At 36.9% G+C, this 19,749-nt stretch overlaps 1 protein-coding gene and 1 pseudogene across 7 annotated transcripts in view; both read left to right on the top strand.

Moving 5' to 3' along the window:
* POLQ (DNA polymerase theta) overlaps positions 1 to 19,749 on the top strand; it is a 118,603-nt gene that overhangs the window by 59,322 nt on the left and 39,532 nt on the right. For all 7 annotated transcript variants that reach the window (XR_007155816.1, XM_047876046.1, XM_047876047.1 and 4 more), the window contains 4 exons: positions 3,722 to 6,831; positions 9,550 to 9,693; positions 10,757 to 10,953; positions 18,487 to 18,727. Coding sequence is in view for 6 of the 7 variants with exons in the window: in XM_047876046.1 (XP_047732002.1) it covers positions 3,722 to 6,831; positions 9,550 to 9,693; positions 10,757 to 10,953; positions 18,487 to 18,727 (3,692 nt within the window). In the remaining variant the exon portion in view is untranslated. The remainder of the gene's footprint in view (positions 1 to 3,721; positions 6,832 to 9,549; positions 9,694 to 10,756; positions 10,954 to 18,486; positions 18,728 to 19,749) is intronic.
* LOC125175461 (ATP synthase F(0) complex subunit C1, mitochondrial-like) lies at positions 6,865 to 7,669 on the top strand (annotated as a pseudogene).

Genomic DNA, 19,749 nt, shown 5'->3' on the forward strand with positions numbered 1-19,749 from the left:
GCCTGGGTGGCGCAGTCGGTTAAGCGTCCGACTTCAGCCAGGTCACGATCTCGCGGTCCGGGAGTTCGAGCCCCGCGTCGGGCTCTGGGCTGATGGCTCAGAGCCTGGAGCCTGTTTCTGATTCTGTGTCTCCCTCTCTCTCTGCCCCTCCCCCGTTCATGCTCTGTCTCTCTCTGTCCCAAAAATAAATAAAAACGTTGAAAAAAAAATTTTTAAAAGAAAATTATTTGTTGCATCTGGATTTTCAAATACATTTTTATAGAGATTTGTGAATTAGTTTCTTAGGAATTTTAAGTATTCCTTCTATTTCAGTGGATATTCCTTCCTTGTCATTTGCTATTTTATAAATTTTACTTTATCTCTATTTTTTCTTGATTAGCTAGTGGTTTATCTATTTTTTAAATTGGTTAAAAATCAGTTAGATCTAGACCTAGGTCTACGTCTATGGCTTTTTTTTTTTAAAGTAATGTACCTTATTAATCTCTTCTTTTAATTTTACATTTCCTTCTTCCTGCTTTCTTTTGTTTTCTTTTGTACGTTTTCTGATTTTGTTGTTGAACTAGGAATTTGTTGAATTTTATATTTTTATTGATAAATAAAATACTGTATTCTTAGTGTAGAACTATGAACTTAGTACTGTGAGTTTTCCTGTGGTTTTTATTTTAAATATAACCCATAGATTATGATATGTAGAGATTTTGTTTTTATTTGTTAGAAATGTAATTTGCATGGTTTCCTTCTTTTGCCCAGGTGGAAGTGCTTTTTGTTTTTTTTATTTTTTAAAATAATTTCTAGTCTTATTGCACATCAATCTAACGTGTTATTTATAACACATATACTTCATGGAACTCACTGATGTTTTCTTGGTGTGCTAATATATGATCAATACAAACTAGATGTGTTCTGTATTACAAAGGTAAAGTGTTTGAAATATATTCATAAAAAGTCGCCCTCATTGCTTATGTTCATTAGGTCTTCTTTATTCTTATTTATTACCCTTCTCAACATTTGATCTGTGTTTTAATGAGAATGGTTTATTAAAGTCTACTAATTATTAGTACACTTCTTTCTGTGTCTCCTTGTATCTCTTATATTTGCTTCATAAAAATGATTGCTTATTATTTGGTGTGTAAATACTCATAGTAAATATGACTGATAATGTTATATTTACTATCATTGTTGTTTTTAGCATTAAATTTTACTCTTTTTGTTATATTTAATGCAAAATAGCCCTCACTGCTTTCTTCTTGCTCCATTTTTCTAGGATATTTTTTGTCCATCCCTTTAGTTTTAGTCTTTTAGAATCACTTGGTTTTAGGTATGATTTTTATGTACCACACTGAGTTGTAATTGTGTTTTACTTTCTGAACCAAATTGAAGTCTTTCTTTTAATAGATGATTTAATCCCATCACATCTATTGATATAACTAAAATGTTCCATTTCAATTCTTAAATTATTTTATAATTATGTGTATTGTGTATTTACTATGTTTCTTTGTCTACCTTTAAGAGTACTCTTTGGAGTTTTACTTTTAAATTTAGACAGGTGTGTATTTTGTTCTAGTGCATACCTGTGTACTTTTTATTATCTGGCTTGTAAACATTTTTTTTAAGATTTTATTTTTCAGTAGTCTCTACACCCAACATGGGGCTCAAACTCACAATTCCGAGATCAAGAGTCATATGCTCTTCCAACTGAGCCAGCCAGGCACCCCTGGTTTGTCAAGATTTTAATGGTATCCTGTAGCACCTACCTATTGCCTGAACAACAGTCATTGACATCGAGCTTACTTTAGTTTTCTTTTTCCCTCTCCTTTTCCCTCCATTTAAAAAGTGCATTAGTTCTCTTTGTCTCAATGTATAACATTTATACATTAATTTTCCACCCCTGTCCCTACCCTTGTAGGATGTAGAGATGAAAACTAATATAATCTACATTTTTATTTATTCATATTCTTACCATCAGTCTTAGTGCTGAAGTACTCTTAGTCCTCTCTTGGTTGGATTACACTTACCTGCTAATAGATTTCTTGAGGGCTAATATCGTATAGAATTCCCTAAGTTCTTGTATGTGTAAAACTGCTTTTCTATAACCTTAATAGTTAAAGCACATCTTGACTAGATATAGACTTTTGGTCCACCTTTTCTTTTATTAAGTTTTAGGAAAATGATTTCTTTGCTGTGCATGCTGTTTTTGAGAATTCTGATGGTAATATAATTCTTTTTTTTCCTTCTAAATATGTAGACCTTGAGATTTTTATATCTTTGAAGTTGGATAGTTTTAATAGGCTAATTAATTAACTATTGCTGTGAAACAAATTACTTTAAGAGCTTAGTGACTTAGGGGCACCTAGCTGGCTTAGGAGATCATGTCACTCTTGATCTTGGGGTTATGAGTTCAAGCCCCACATTGGGTGTAGAGAGTCCTTAAATAAAGACACTTGAAAAATATGTTTTAAAAGAAGAACTCTGTGGCTTAAAAGCAACAGAAATAATTATTAACTCAAAGTTTCTATGAGTCATAAACTTGGGAACATCTTTGTTGGTGATCTGGTTTGAGGTTGTAGTAAAGCTGTTGGCTGGGACTATAATTATCTGAAGGGTTGAGTTGCATCTGCTTTTAAGATGACACACACATACTGCCAAGCTGGTGCTCAATTCTCCATGTGACCTTCTCCATAGAGCTGTTGTTGTCCTTATGCCATGATGGTTGGCTTTCTCTAGACTAAGTGACATAAGAGAGCAAAATGGAAGCTGCAACATCTTTTAGGAGCTAGCCTTGGTATTTTAGTTGTTTTGGGTGAGTGGCTAACTTGGTCCCTCTTACACCAGTCTTGTTGGAAACAGAAGTCTCTTGACCATTATTTCTTTCATAGTTTTTATGCTTCATGCTGTATTTTTTCTTTTCATGGTACTTCAATTATGTATATGTTTGGCATTTTAGGGTGTAGAATCTATTATTTTATGCTGAAGAACATTGATATTTTATCAGTTAGTTAGCTTGGCTGAACTCAAACTCTAAACTTTGTCTTCCTATAGTGGACAGTAACTCAAATCTCTGTTCAGTTTAGACTTTTAACTGGCTGCTTAGAGTCATCCCATACTTGCATAGATTAGAGGTCAGCTAGATATTTGAACAGATTTATATGGAGAATTTTGGGTTTTCCTTCTCTGGATCTCATTTCTGGACTTTCTCCATTCATTTTATACCTCCTGTAATTATTCTGAGCTCTTTTTCAAATTCTGTCAATTAATAAACTCCAGGCTTTTATCCAAGTTTTTAGTTACCTTCTTTCAGTTTCTCCTTTCTTTTGGTCACTCTCCATTTCCTTCAACTATTTTGTCTAGAGTTAATATTACATAGGAGGATTTGTTTCAATGAAAGTTTTATGACACTATTTTAAAAAAGTTTCTGCTTCATCTGTTTTAGTGAGGCCTTCCCTAATTTTGCTATCTGAAAATTGCAGAACCAGCCATCCCCTCCTGGTGCTTCATTTTTGTTCACAACTCTTATCATCAGTTGATATGGAATGCATTCTAACATTTGTTTTCTGTTTTCTCCAACTAAAATGTAAGCTCTTAGAAAGCAGATGTATTTCTCTCTTGTTCAGTGCTATTTCTTCACTTCCTAGGACAGATCAGTTTAGTGGTTAATAAATATTTCTGTATGCATGAATGAATCAATGCATTAATTTATTTCTTTTTCTATATCCTTGTTTAGTGCCCGAAAGGCCGTGGATGAGGAAGAGGAAGCAGTTGAAGAACGTCGGAATATGCGAAATATTTGGGTGACTGGCAGAAAAGGTTTAACTGAAAGGGAAGCAGCAGCCCTTATAGTAGAAGAAGCCAAAAGGATTCTGCAGCAGGATTTAGCTGAAATGGGAGTGCAATGGAATCCATATTCCCTTTTAAATTCTAATACACACTCATTGACCAGCAGTGAGCCAGAAGTAAAGGAACAGAAACTTACACCCCAAACTAAGAGATCTTGTAAAAGATTAATATCAAAGAAAAAAAGTAACTCAGTGTTTAATGATTCTTTTGCTAAGCATTCACCAACTACAGTGCAAGATTTAGTTAAATGTGGAGAGAATAGAAATTCCTTTTATTACAAGTTACAGAATGGGAATCAAGAATCCCAAGTACATTCCATTTCCAGAGCAAGAAAACGGGCTTCTTTGAACAGAAGTAAAGAAAAGCTAGTAACCTCTCTGAATGAGGGGAAAAAAAGCACTAAGAATGTTGCTCAAACTCTCTTATTTGAGAAAACAAAAAAAGAATCTTTGAGTTTCAGTTCAGAAAAGATGAGTACTGCCTCTCGATCTTGGAAACGTGATAAGCATCTAACACAATCCAGAGATAGTAGCCCTGTGAAAGACACTGGGATGTATAGAATTGATTTACAGGAACAAACTATGTCTAATCCTGTTTATTGTGAAGACTCAATTACCTTAGATAAGAAGAATATGGAATTTAGAACTCCAGAACCGTTTCCTAAAAATGTATCTTACTGTGCTGAGGGAAAATATAGCAAAGCATCATTCTCATCACAAACAGAACAAAGTTCAAAGAACAAAACAAAAACTAACAATATTCTTGTGGAACATTTTATCACAGAATCCCAGAGTAAAAAAGTGACTTGTCATCCCACTAGTACAGTTAGTGAAAACGGAAGAGCACTAGCTTTTGTTGAGTCAGAAAAAATAAACAAAGTACTGATGATACAAAGTGATTCAAAAACCCAGAATGTTTATGTAAAACACCATGACACCCATTCAATTAACCAGTGTGCAGAAAAACAGTCTGATAAACAAACAAACACTTATACCAAACAGAAAAAAATATTAGAGAGACAAATGCCCTGTGAGACAGGCAGTAGTTATATGAATAAAGACTCAAATGGTATTATCAAGTGTGGAATTATGAAGTTTAATGGTGAGGAAAATAAATCAAATAATTTTCAGGTATCAGGAGATAATATAAACAGCACTGAGATACTCAGTAGAATACATCCCCCAACTGGAGCATTTGGTAAATCAGGAGGCCAGCATGAGGATTTTCTAAATCCCTCTAAAATACAAGAAAAAACAGAAGCTTATGCAGCAAACAAAACTAAAAATAATTGTGTTTCTGACTTAGGTTTAGTTCTTTGTGAATTTGAAGATAGTTTGTACCTGGACACTCAGTCAGAAAAAATTATACAACAGATGGCAACTGAAAATGCCAAACAAGAAGGAGCAAAGGATGCCAACCTGGCAACAGAGACAATGCTGAAGAGTTTAGACAAACAGAGCTTGGTGATCTCTTTTCAGAATGAGATTCATATTACTTTTCCTGGTGAACGACATTCTCCAGGAATGACAAATATAGATCATTTGGAGGATAAGACTGTAGATACTGTGAAACAAAGCACCAATTCACATGGAGTTGATGTCCTGACTCCAGAAAGCTCAATTTTTCATTCTCCAATACTCTTGAGGGAAAATGGCCCTTGTTTTAAAAGGAATGAACTTTCTGTCACTGACTCTCAATTAAATAGTTTTCTTCAAGGTTATCAAACACAAGAAGCTTTGAAACCAGTTATACTACCGCCTCCCACTGGTGTAGAAGTAGAATGTCTACCAGCTCCTGAAACAAGTTTGAATTTGAGTGATAGCTTACTATTTGACAGTTTCAGTGAAGATTACCTAGTGAAAGAACAACCTCCTGATACACAAGCAAAAGAACCCCTTTCTTCTGAACTAATGTCAAACTGTTCCAGTCATTCTCTGTGTCTACAACCAGAGGGCCAACTTAGAAAATCAAATATGAATGAGAATCAAGATAATCAGCAACAGTTGACTTGTTTCAGTGAGGAGTCTCTTATATTTTCAGAGTTGGATTCTGCTCAGATGGTTGAAGCTTTGGACAATGTAGATATATTTCCTGTCCAAGAGAAACATAATACCGCAGTGTCTCTTACAGCATTAGAACTAAGTGATCCAGGGACTGTCAATAATGATTATTCACAAAGAGAAATAATTGGAAGAGATAAAGATGAAAAGTCTAAAAAATCCAAATTAACTGAGATAGGGCAAAATAAATCGCTCATATGGTCAGGGGCATCGTTTGATTTAAGTCCAGGACTGCAAAGAATTTTAGATGAAGTGTCCAGTCCTCTAGAAAATGAAAAGCAAAAATTAGCCACTACAAACTTGTCTAGTTTAAAAGGGGAAAATATGGAGTTAAATGGCAAACAAGTAATTTCAAATTTGGAGCCAAATCAAGTTCCGGGAATTTCATTTTTCCCTAATGTTGAAATAAAGAGCAAGATTGGAGCACTGGAGAACGGTGCCCTTCATGGTGAAACCTCATCCCTCTTGCCTTGGAAAGAGAGCTGTATAGTTGATGATAACGGACTCATTCCTCCTACACCCATCCCAGCATCTGCTTCTAAGCTAGTGGTTCCAAGTATTCTTGGAACATCTTCTGTAAAACTCCAGAAAATGCATAGTGTTTTACAGCTTGGTAAAAGTTACTCATTTGGCTCATCTTCAGATATTAAAAACCAAGATTTAAGTTCAGAGAGTAGAGATGGTTTAAAAAAGGATAGACCTATTAGAGACACAAGTTTTTCACTGCAGTTGTCACAGGATGGATCGCAGTTAACTGCAGCCTCATGCAGCCCAGAAAGCTTGGCCATAATTGATGTAGCAAGTGACCAAATTCTCTTTCAAACATTCATTAAGGAGTGGCAGTGCAAAAAGAGATTTTCCATCTCACTGGCTTGTGAAAAGATCAGTAATTTGAGGTCTTCTAAAAATGCTGCTATTGGTGGTAGGTTTAAGCAAGGTAAGAATTTTTTCTTTAATTTTTCATATTTTCATGTTTATATGTAAAATAGTGAATTGGGATGAATGTACTAAATTTATTCCAATTTAATTAAAATTTCTTCTATATGGGTTTACCTGTAGAACAGCTTATTGTTCAGTGCAACTAGATTAATAATAGTTGCCATCTGGTATAAGTGATGGGCGACTCCAGGGTGTGAGAACTGAGCACTGAGAAAAAAGGTCAAGCTGGGATACTGAAATAATGCAGACCTCTAAGGCACTACTTATTACTGTGGCCCTGATCCGCTGTTATAGCTCTGGTCTAATCAGGCCTGTGTCTGCCTCTTTTCTTCAAAAGCCAGAAATCCCTAAACAGCCTTGCCACAGGAGCTCCCCACACTAGGTGGTCCAAAGGGAGTTCTATAGCAGTCTTGTCTCTCAGGACATGGACATAGTACCCAAGCTTATTGCTGCTGCAGCCATCCCAGTTGTTGTGGCTGGTACATGGGCCAGCACTGGGATAGTTTTTGGCAGCTTGATCATTGGGTATATCAGGAACCTGGCTCTCAAACAGCAGCATTTCTTCAGTTCTATTCTGGTTTTTGCCATGTGTCAGGCCATGGTGCTAATTGTTGCCTTTCTTATTCTTTTCACTTTACGAGGCTTTATGGAGGTCATCTACCTGTCTCTGCTGCTTCAACTCCAGCCCATATCTGGTGCTGGAGTGTGCTAAGCTTTACCATTAAACGCAATGTTTCTTTTAAAAAATCATATAAATTTGTATATTTAACACATAATATAATATTTTATATAATATATAAATGTTAGAATATAAGTTTGTAAAAACGAATATATTTTGAATATGGATCACCATTTTTGGTATCTCATTTTTTATTAATCATCAGTGCTTATGAATTATTTTCTATTTAATTAATTAAAATAATTAATTTGTATTATATAATCTACTTAGATAATCACAAAAGTACATAGAAAATTGGCACTATATTTTTAACAATGTATGTTAACTATATTTTTCAATACTTACCTCAAGTAGACTTATAACCTTTACTGATATTCATGAGTTCTATACCAAAATGTTGATCCCAAATCCTCACAGAGCCCTTCCACATTTTAAGAGAATTGAACCAAATAATGCCATGCATGTATATTCCTGTCTTACTTCATGACAGTAAGGATTCTGTATCTTGGGGAATAGCTGTAGTCAGCTTGACGACCTGCTGTAGAAACCAAAGATTTGATCAGATTTCTTAAATCTCTGTATTTATGAATGAATTTGTTCATAAAAGTTTGAGTATTTGTCTGATCTTCAATTCATGGAACACATGTTTTTCTTTTTAATTTTTTTTATTTGAGTATAATTGACAATCAATGTTATATTAGTTTTAGGTGTACAACATAATGATATGAGAAGTTTATACATTATACTATGTTCACCATGAGTATAGCTACCATCTGTCCCCATACATTGCTATTACAATATCATTGACTATATATATTCTTTATGCTGTGCTTTTTAGTCCCATGACTTATTCATTACATAACTAGAAGCCTGTATCTCCCATTCTCTTTAGCCATTTTGCCCAACCCCCCCACCTCCCCTTCCTTCTAGTAACCATCAGTTTGTTCTCTGTATTTATAGGTCTGATTCTGCTTGTTTGTTTATTCATTTATGTGTTTTTGTTTTAGATTCTATTTATGAAATAATATGGTATTTGCCTTTCTCAGTCTGACTTATTTCACTTAGTGTAATACCCTGTAGGTCCATCCATGTTTCAAATGGCAAGTTCTCATCCCTTTTTATGGCACCATAATATTTCATTGTATATGTATACCACATCTTCCTATTCATTTGTCTGTAGATGAACACTTAGGTCATGGAGCAAATGTGTTAATGACAAGTTTTATATATGTTTTGTGTTGACTAGTACTTTCCATTTTTCATTCAACAAATATAAAATTGAGCACATTCTTTGAGCGGTTAGAGGGGTAAAATTGTTCACTTAAATTTAACAACTGTGTGCCAGTTATTAGACTGGTTCTTGACCTGTATTTGTAAAGTTGGAGATCCATTATTTCAGAAAAAATGTTGACTCTGGATACAAAATTATACCTGATTCTTCACCAAGAAGTAAGATACTTGATTTTTTTGAAGTTTCTTAGTGTTAAGAATTTCTGAGTTCAGGAGTGCCTATGTTGGCTCAGTCAGTTGAGTGTCTGACTTCGGCTCAGGTCATGATCTCACACCTCATGGGTTTGAGCCCTGTGTTGGGCTCTGTGCTGACGTCTCAGAGCCTGGAGCCCACTGCAGATTCTGTGTCTCTGTCTCTCTCTCTCAAGAATAAACATTTAAAAAGAAAAAAAGAATTGCTGAGTTCACTACAAAATTTTTATAGTATACCAGTGGTCTTTATTTGTTTCAGTTATAGCAATTCAAAATGTAGCTTTAAAAAATTTAGTTAATACCCACTTTAGTTATTATTATAGATATATTTTAAGATATCTTTGATAAATTTTTCAAAGTGACAGTTATCTTAATTGATGGGAAGCCTAGAAATATCTTACATATACCTTAAAAAGACCATCCAAATAATGCATATTATGGGGATCTGGAAATGTTGCCAATCAAATAGTTTTTTTTATCATTATCATTGTTTTAACATTCAGTTTAATGGCTTTATTTTGAGATTTTTAACTATTTCACTTTTGATTTATTTAGTTAGCCTACCTCAGGAAACCCCTATTAGAGATGATGGAGTTCCTGTTAAAGGTTGTGATGACATCTTGGTGGTTGGTCTGGCAGTGTGCTGGGGTGGAAGAGATGCCTATTATTTTTCACTGCAGAAGGAACAAAAGCATCCTGGTAAGTAATCACTATTTGATTAAGTCACCATATAATTTTTAAGATAATCTCTATTAGGATAGTGCCTTTTTTGTTGAGAATAATTTCCTGATATTTACCTAGAATTTATTTTTAGGATTAAAAAAATGGGGGGGGGGAGTGGCACATGTGTACATTATTTCATATATTCATTAGAATGAATGTCTTAAGTACTATTCTTACTCCCCTCTACCTATCACATAGGCTACTAATACTATCTTTTCTTCTTGGAGGTAGTGGAGTGGAGCCTTAGGGACTCCCTGGATATCTTAGGGGATTGCTCTGAAGATTGGATCACACCAGTTTCTTTTCAGACTTTTTTCCTGTCATTGACTGTGTCTGGAACTTATCTAGTGACACTGATAAGCTGAACATATACAATAGTTGAATCATACAGCCTTTGTAGAAGTCTTTGGAATAGAGAGGATATGATCTAGAAATACCTTGTGATCTGATTACAGTTGCTGCATTACGTACCTGACATAATTGGTTTTAGACAGGAGCAAAATTAATAAGTAAACATTTTAAAGAATGCCATACAATGTATGTGTTCCTGAGTAAGCATGAAATTTTTTTCAGTTGTGTTGAGGGAAAATGTGTTATGTTGAGTACTTTTTTTTTTTAAGATGTAACACTATACGTTCATACTAAACCTTTTTAAGGAGTTCATTTAAAATTCATTTCAAAACACCCTTTTCTGTCTTTAACTCCTTATTCTGGGAAATGTAAATTTATTTTTAGAAATCTTCATATTTAGAATTGTCTCCCACCTAATTAAATAGAACAATATAAATTACATAGCATAAGCCTTAATTTTTAGAATATGAAGCTTCGTGCTTGCTTCGGCAGCATACACACTAGAATATGAAGCACTTCATCTATATGATCAACATAACCTGAATAAGGTCATGCTGAGTTATTGGTTACATGGAAGTAAACCCTTAGATTTCCGAGTCTTTTTTCAGTCTTTTTATTAAAGATTGCTGCTTCAAATGAATGCATGTAATTTTTGCCTTAAGCCTTTTTGTTTGTCTGTTTTTTAAAGAAATTAGTTCCAGTTTGGTCCCACCTTCTCTGGATCCAAGCCTGACTGTGAAAGACAGAATGTGGTATCTTCTGTCTTGCTTTCAAGAGGAATCTGATAAAGAACGTTCTATTATCATCTATGACTTCATCCAGAGCTATAAAATTCTTCTTCTGTCTTGTGGTATCTCCTTGGAACAAAGTTATGAAGATCCTAAGGTTTCATGTCTTATTTAATTTTTACTATACTTAAAAAAACTTTTTTAATGTGTAGTGTTAATTCTTAAATGACTTGGTATTTATTTAACTCCAACAATGAAGCTTACATTTTTCAGAGTAGTCATTCCTTTATCCAGTAATCTCATCCACCCAGAACAGAATGTTAGGCACCAAAATACCTCTATGTAGATAAAAACAGTGATTCCACAAATTCTAAGCACTAAAATTTATATCTTTCCTCAGAGATTTAAAAAAAATTTATTTTGGTTATGTTTTAAGTTTTCTGTCTCATAGTAAATTAGAAATGAAGTGAGAATTGTCAGATTTAAATATATGGTAGCAGGTTGTTTCAGATGTCCATGAGTATAGAGGCAGAAAATAGGAAAAATGTGTAGATAATAAGCCATCTAAAAGGACAACATTTAGGGCCATTTAGCATAGGGGCAAATCACCTTATTAGCCTCTGTGAACTTTGCTTATAATAATAGCAAAGCATGATATGCTTTTCATAACGATGACTCTGAGTTATCAAGGAAAGGGTAACTTACATTATTGTAACATAAACAGTATAATGCATTTTCATATGACATTTATTAACAGTATCATAGCTTTCAAAGGAATATCATTTTCCCCCTATTGATACTGAATACATGAGGTGTATAGAATATTAATTTTGAATTGATATATGATACTACTTGATTGTTATTAGCAATATAATCAATAATAGGATAAATCAATAGGATAAATTTCTTAGTTTCTTTAGCTTTTTTAGGGAAAGATTTTCAAAGGCAATATCAAATAAACTGAAGATACTGGCCTTTTCTGCAGTTCAGGCTGGGCTTGGTTTACATGTGATAAATTCCATGTAGTTTTTAAACTGACATTTCCTGGATATAAAAAGTTGTCACTTAATTTTGATGTTCCAGAGTCCAAAAGGAGAATATGGGTAATATGAGCTTCTCATTAAAACTACTGTAGCATCTCAGATGTATTGTAGTACTTTTTACATAAACTATTTGAAAGATTCCACAATCAGTTTTGTCAGTCACAACACTTTTGATGTAAGAAGATAAACTATTAATTTAAAAAAAAATTTTTTTTAATGTTTATTTATTTTTGAGACAGAGAGAGACAGCATGAGCAGAGGAGGGGGGAGAGAGAGAGTCGGAGACACAGAATCTGAAGCAGGCTCCGGGCTCTGAGCTGTCAGTGCAGAGCCTGACGTGGGGCTCGAACTCACGAGCTGTGAGATCGCGACCTGAGCTGAAGTCGGACGCCCAACCGACCGAGCCACCCAGGCGCCCCTAAACTATTAATTTTAAAAAGCTCACTTTTATAAGAAACATTTGCCAACTTTTACATCAAACTACCGTATTTGATATTCTCTAAAAGGTTTCTGTTCACCAGTTTCTAATGTGGATGGCAGGATATGAAAATGTCTCCCAGCTTTGCAGGCTTACCAGGTTCCAAAAGTAAGAGTGGTGTCAGCAATATATGGCTTCACCCTTTCAGGTATCTGACATAATCAAACTAAAAGACAATATCATTTCTTGCTTGGAGCGGCTTTTAAGATGTTAATATTGGATTTTCCTCCTTACAAAGCCCATTTATTCATTTACTTAGCCATAACTACTATTTTTTCCTTCAATGCTTTAACCTTTATGTTACAATTCCTAAGGGCCTGATGGGGCAGGATGTGCCTTCACCCCTTTTGGAATAGTTACAGTTTCTTGCTTAGGAATCATTCATTTCCAGCCCTTATACCTGTAGTCCTGGTCCTGTGACCCCTATTATCAGCTAAGAGGAAAAAAGTTGAGGTGATGTGGGAAAGAAAGTATGTTAGCACCTTCCCCCCGCCCCCCGCCTTAGTTCCTCAGATCCAAACAGACAAATATATCCAGTGGGGACTCCTTTAGCCCCACTCATGTTCATGTTGAGTGTGAGCATATACTCACATACCATGAAGGCATGAAAGCCATCTCTTCCTGCCTTTCTCTTTCCCCATTTACGACAACCAATGTTTTAATTGCCTATTTCAGTTCTCTGTCAAACTAGTACTGAGGAGGATATCTCTTTGCCCATCGTTGAACATTATGGGCTGTAAAGTGTGTTCTTTAGTCTGAAGAAATAACAGTCAGCCATTCAAACTGGTGCAATTTCTTCTTCTGTTCTTTTAATAGTACCCAGAGCATTTGCCCCTACAATCAGGTAAGCAAAGCACAGTCCAGAGTCAATGTCTGTTCCTATTGGACCCATTTGTAGCCCTCCAAGGCTACTAGCATTAATTTCACCTGCCAGCTATATTCATGACCTTCCTAACAAGGAATCTGCTAAATAACCATCTGCAGTCTCGGTCCCTCTTGTTGGCAGATAGAATAGTTTGTTTTGGCACTCTGTGCCTCAGGGGGTGCAAGAGGAATATGTCTAGATTCAGCCCATCTCTGCATTGCTGCAGTGAACCAGGCCCACTCATTTCACAGATCCAGGTGTCCATCTTCCAGGGTCATACAGGGACATTGGCTTGATGATTCTAGTCACCTTCCTAGCCTAGAAGGGAATTCTTCTGAAAGGCATTAATGTGTCCTATTTTGATGCACCCCTTCAAATTTCTATAAGGACCGTGTCCCAGAAGAGGACCCTTCTTTAATAGGCCATGTGTCCATTGCCTTCCTGATTGACATTTTGGCAAAGTTATTGGGCATTATTTATGAGCCAGTGAAAACCCAAACAGAGCTTTTCCCTAGCTCTGTTCAATTCTTTCATCACTGCTAGGAAAACAACATGCAATTCAGCACACCAGGATGATCTTTTCTATCTTCTTTAATTAGAATGATGGCCTTCCAAAGCAGGATATTGTCCATTCACTTCGGAACTGCCATCCACAAACCTAGCAGCTCTTTATCAGTCAGTCAAGGACTGTTTCTAGAGCACTGTCCAAGTGACAATGGAATCCAGCAGCTCCTCCTCACACAATTCCAGAGTCAAGCCGAGGAGAAAAGAGGCTCCCTGCTCTTGAGTATCTCTTCTTTTCATTCCCCAGGCAGCAGGATCCTGTATAAACTGTTTCCATTTTATTATGGAACTCTACTGGGCACTGCCATCTCCATTAGAGCAGTTCTCGGATATCACCCAACACTTTGTGGGTATTTCAGGTTTCAGGATCGTATTATATCCTTTAGTAATAGAAATAGCGTCAATTAATAATGTCAGATAAGAAGGCAATAAATACCCTCAAATGGAAATTCTCTTGTTTAAAGTCCCAGTAGTCATTGTCATGAGATGCTCACAAGCTCTGCCATTAGCCCCAGTCTCCACATAGGGCAATTGCACAGTTTGTCTTTACCAGCACTTGAGCTTTATTCCACACTGTGCGGGATTAGGCAATCTTACTGGTTCTCACTGAGCATGTCTATTTAACATTGCTTGAAGAGTGAATTTAGATGCCTTCTGTTTTACAATACTCATTATGGGACATGTTCCCCTGTTTGACATAATGTCCATTCCCAAAATGCAATCAGGTAAGGACCCAACCACCTCATCTAAAGCCATTTCAAACATACCAGTTCTCCTACAGACTTTTTCCTTAATTCCATCAACCCTTACGTTTCTAATCATAACCTTCATTAGGACTTCATCAAAAGGCTTTGGTTTTACAAAACTAGGTAGGGAAAGTGTTCCCCAACCAGGCATAACAACTCATTACCATAAAATATTTAGGTAAAGGAGATACAACTTCTTCACATAATTAAACATTCCAATTTACATAAGCCTATCAACGATTACATTTTTACATTTCTCTTAATCTAATTGTAGCCCAAATCAGGGCTTTACCAATGGGTTTTGGTACCATAGTTCCTGGATCTTCCATCAAAGAGTTCTGGAAACTTCTCTTTTCCACCTCCTGACAGTTTTACCTACGCTTGTCCTAAAGGCTTTGAGTCCCGAGGACGGGTTGAACCAAGGTACCCTAGCCCTTTTATTAACTTGATTAATCTGCCTAACCACTGGTCAGGTTTCTCATTGTACCTTTTGCCTTCAAGCTTTTAAAATTTCTCCAAATTATGGTGAATAGAGCAGTCTTGTTTGAGGCCCTTTAATGTTGGGGGACTAACGGAGGGGGGGGGTTGCTTTGACCCACCCAACCTTTGGTGGTGCTTTATTAAAACCTTTTATTTAATCCATCATTACCCATTTTATTCATCACATTTCTTAATAACCATCTAAAGATTTCCAGCCTTCTGGGGTGAGTCCTGTAACTCTCCTTTCTGTTTCCTCTTTCTCTTGCTCCTGTCAATATTTGCTTTATTCCCCTTATTTGTTATAACCTTTTAAAATTTTCCACCCTGTTGGGAAGTCTCTTGATTCTGGCCCTGCCTCTTCTCATTCTCATGTTAATAAATCTCAAGTTTTATTATCACCTCTAAGGCCTATGAGAGGAAGTGAGGTGGTAATTTTGATAAGGCTTCCCAAACTGTCCCTCAGTTTTGCAACAGTACAGTTATATGGTTAAAGGTCCCCCTTAAAGCATTTACTGTGACCTGGATAATCTACTGATTTCAGTGGGTAAATATCCCAGTTATCATAAAGCAGTCCCATATGGCTTGCATATGAAGAATATCAGCTCCTTTATCTGGGGTGTTCCACTTGGCATTTATAAGAGAAAAGGGACAGTCTCCCTCTCAGGGTAAACAGACCTTACAGTGGCTTTTATCCGGTGTACCAGGCCAGCTGTTTCCTTGACAACAACCTCGCTTGTGTCTGGATCACATACACTCAACTATGATTATACTGTAGTGAGCTGTGGGGTCTTGCATCAACCCTCTGCCTTTCGTTCTACAGCATCCAAGACCAGACCCTCCTCCTAAATTACTCTCCTAATCCATTTTAGTAAAGGTTCCTCAAGAGGCTGATGATAGTAGGTAGGGCGCCTGGGTGGCCCAGTTGGTTAAGTGTCTGACTTCGATTTAGGCCATGATCTCATGGTTTGTGAGTTCAAACCCTGCAAAGGGCTCTGCACTGACAGTGCTGAACCTGCTTGGATTCTCTCTCTCTCCCTCCCTCCCTCCCTCCCTCCCTCCCTCCCTCTCCCCCTTTCTCTCCCTCTCTCCCTCTCTCTTCCTCTCTCTCTCTGCCCCTCCCCCACTCACTCTGTCTCTCAAAATAAATAAATAAACTTAAAAAAAAAAGACTGATTATACTGATCCACAAAGGGAAACAGCTTCACACTGTATCCCCTAGTTTTGGTAGTTTGTAGGTATTGCTCTCCTACATTGATTACCTTAATGATGACCAGAGGTCTTAGGGCTACTTTGTGTTGCCCCTGTACAGATGACTTTGAGGCTACTGGCTAGAGCTCAGACCGACCCAAATCTGAACTTGGTTTAGCATCAGGGTGAGACCCAGCACTTTTATTTAGCTATTACAGATAACAGTAACCAGGAGATTGTATGTTTAGTGTGATTATTATTTTTTATTTCGTTACATATCTAATGAGCCAACTCCTTGGGGGTTAGGTCTACCATTTCTAAATTGCATTGGTAGCTTTTACCTTTAGTAACTATAGTGTAACTGCAGTTTCACATCATGGGTCACTAGGTAGCATCCAGCTATCAAAGGATCATAATCTCCACCCTTTTATCCTTTCTCTTCATAAACCATATGTTTCTGTGAGCCAGGCCCTTCTAGCAAGTTCTGCTTCTCTGACACCAAAAAAAACCAAAAAAGTGTTCTGAGACCAATTCTTTTTTTTAATTCTTTTTAATGTTTACTGATTTTTGAGAGAGTGAGAGAGAGAGCAAGCAGGAGAGGAGCAGAGAGAGGGAGACACAGAATCCAAAGCAGGCTCTAGGCTCTGAGCTGTCAGCAGAGCCCAATGCAGGGCTTGAACTCACAAACTGAAAGATCATGACCTGAGCCGAAGTCAGAGGCTTAACAGACTGAGTCACCCAAGCACCCCTATTGAGACCAGTTCTGATGTGTTTGCAGGGTTTTCCCCCACACCATCAAGCAATGCTGGAAACACCAGCTGGGTATTCTACAACTCAATTCTGACAGTATCTACCTGGAAATAGCATCAAATTCCACAGGTTAAGGGTCAGTGCCACAGACTGCCCACTATCTTGAGGCCAGTTGCAAGCCCAAATTAACACATATGCTCCTGACCAACTGACTACAGACTGGAGATTCCAAGGACCCCCGCTTTCCGAGGACATCTGGCAAGGACTTCAGGTGCCAGTTGTAAATCCAGGTTGTTACCTGTAGTCTGACCAACTGGCTGTAAATGAGAGGTTCCTGTGACCTGCACCCTCTTCAGATTCAATAAATTAAGTAGAGTGACTCACAAAACTCAGGGAAACATTTAGTTACATTTATCAGTTTATTATAAAAGGATATGATAAATGATACAGATGAACATCCAGACGGAAGAGAGATGCAGGGTAAGGTATGTGGGAAGGGAAAGGGAGCTTCCATCCTCTGTCCGAGCACACCACTCTCGCCAACACCTCCATGTTCCACAACTTCCAAGCTCTCCAGATCCTGCCATTTGGGGATTTTATGGAGCCTTCATTACATAGGCACGATTGATTAAATCATTAGCCATTGGCCTTCCAGGTGCCTCCCAGCTGGTCAGGGGTGAGACTGAAAGTACTCACCCTCCAATCACAGTTTCCTCTGGCAGCCAGCTCCCATCCTTAGGTAACCTAGGGGCATTCCGAAAGTCACCTCATTAACATAACAAGAGACACCTTTATCTCATAGTTAAGGAAATGTCAAGGGTTTTAGAAGTTCTGTCCTAGAAATGCGACAGAGACCAATTTTAAATTTCTTATTATAATTCACAGTATCACACTCCCCTATCAAACTACATTCTTAAGCTACAGAAGAAGTAAATGAGTCAGGTAGTAATTGTCAGAATTACAAGTAGGGCTTATATTTCCTAATTCTAATTTAGTTCTGATCTGCTAGATCACATAGCATTAGAAAATACAAGTCTAGTCTCATAGGAGAGCTAAAAATAGCAGTCATGATTTGTTGGATGGTCCTAGTGATAGGCCCTCATCCTGAGGGGAAAGCCCCCAGAGGCTTTCTAAAACTTTGAGTATGAAGTTTTAATGGTAAAACATTTATGTCTCACTTCTTATGATGTTGAAAGAATTTTTAAAAACCTAAAACTATATAGGCCTATCTTTACTAGAGTAGCTTAACCAAAATCAACCCTTAGTGGAGAAGAGTCCGTCTACATTTTCAGAAACAAAGTTTTAATTATCTGAAGTGCTAGGATTTCAAGCCTATTTCAGAACTATATCAGCAGAAGCTGTATCATCATTGTAGTGATGAAAAGTTGTAAGTTTTCCTTCTTTGAAAACTGCTCGAATTAGTACCAAAAATGAGTCCTGGGACAATTTATAATTATCCTTTCCTCCTCTTCTAGAAAGGCCACTGAATTGGTATTACATGAAAATGAGTGAGATTAGAAATGAGCATTTTCCCCTTTTAATTTAAGTGTGCACAAATGTCTTTGAACCCTCTCAGGTGGCATGCTGGTTACTAGATCCAGATTCTAAGGAGCCAACTCTTCACAGCATAGTTTCCAGTTTTCTTCCTCATGAGCTTCCACTCCTCGAAGGGATAGAGACTGGCCAAGGAGTTCAGAGTCTGGGGCTGAATGTCAACACTGAACATTCTGGGAGATACAGAGCCTCCATGGAGTCGATTCTCATCTTCAACGCTATGAATCAACTCAATTCTTTGTTGAAGAAGGAAAACCTTCAAGGTTAAAACGATGTTGCTGGCATTTTTGTGCTATTACAGACTGGTGTTGGTTTTATATTTAGACACTTTATCACAGGTCTTTATCACTCTTTATCACACTTTTTTTAAACTTTATTTATTTGAGAGAGAGACAGCAAGGAGGAAGGGCAGAGAGAGAGAGGGGGGAAGAGAGAGAATCCCAAGCAGGCTCTGTGCTGTCAGCACAGCTGCCACCATGGGGGGCTCCCTCTCACAAATCCTTGAAATCACGACCTAGTTGTTTTCAAGAGCCAGAGGCTTAAAGGACTAAGCCACCCAGGCATCCCTCTTTATCACTTTTAATGCAAATTCTATGTCTGGATTGTCCAGCACAGGGGTCAACAAACTTTCCTTAAAAGGTGAGAGATTAAATATTTTTACTTTTCAGGATGTTAATAAGTATTGCATAAGATACAAGGTATTGTGGTCAAATAATTTCAGACTTTCAGTTAATACAAAATTAAATAGTCTTTGCCTCAGGGCTTCTCAGAGTCTTTACTAAATTAACAGGCATCATGAATATCCAAAAGCAGTATATAAATGCTGGAACTCCCAATACAGTGTCTCTCAACTGTACTCTTTTCATAGAGTATCTTTGACACTAATATTCCAGAAAGCATACTGGAAAAAAATGATGTAGAATGACTACTCTGTTGAGAAGCATCAGTAGATAGAAAAATACTCTGATTCTTACTTTAGAAAACTTTTTCTTTACTCTTTGGTAAGAGCATTGGCTTCTTTGGTAAGAAGCCTCCATTTTTAGTTCTTTGTGCAAATGTGCATATCATGGAACCAGGAACATTGGAAATAATTTCAGGAGATTAACTCTTTCTAGTCAGTTTAGCAAATAAGTTTGGCTCTCTTGCTCTTGCCAAGGGTAGAAACAAAAACATTATCTTGGGAGAAATGCAGTTTATTGTAATATAGACTATTCACAAGATGGCCAGTTTTTCTGCCCTCTGTGTAGACAAAGATAGTGGTCTAGTGCTGAAGTAGAAAAGTGGG

Source organism: Prionailurus viverrinus, chromosome C2 (genome assembly GCF_022837055.1).
Source record: "Prionailurus viverrinus isolate Anna chromosome C2, UM_Priviv_1.0, whole genome shotgun sequence".
NCBI lineage: Eukaryota > Metazoa > Chordata > Mammalia > Carnivora > Felidae > Prionailurus > Prionailurus viverrinus.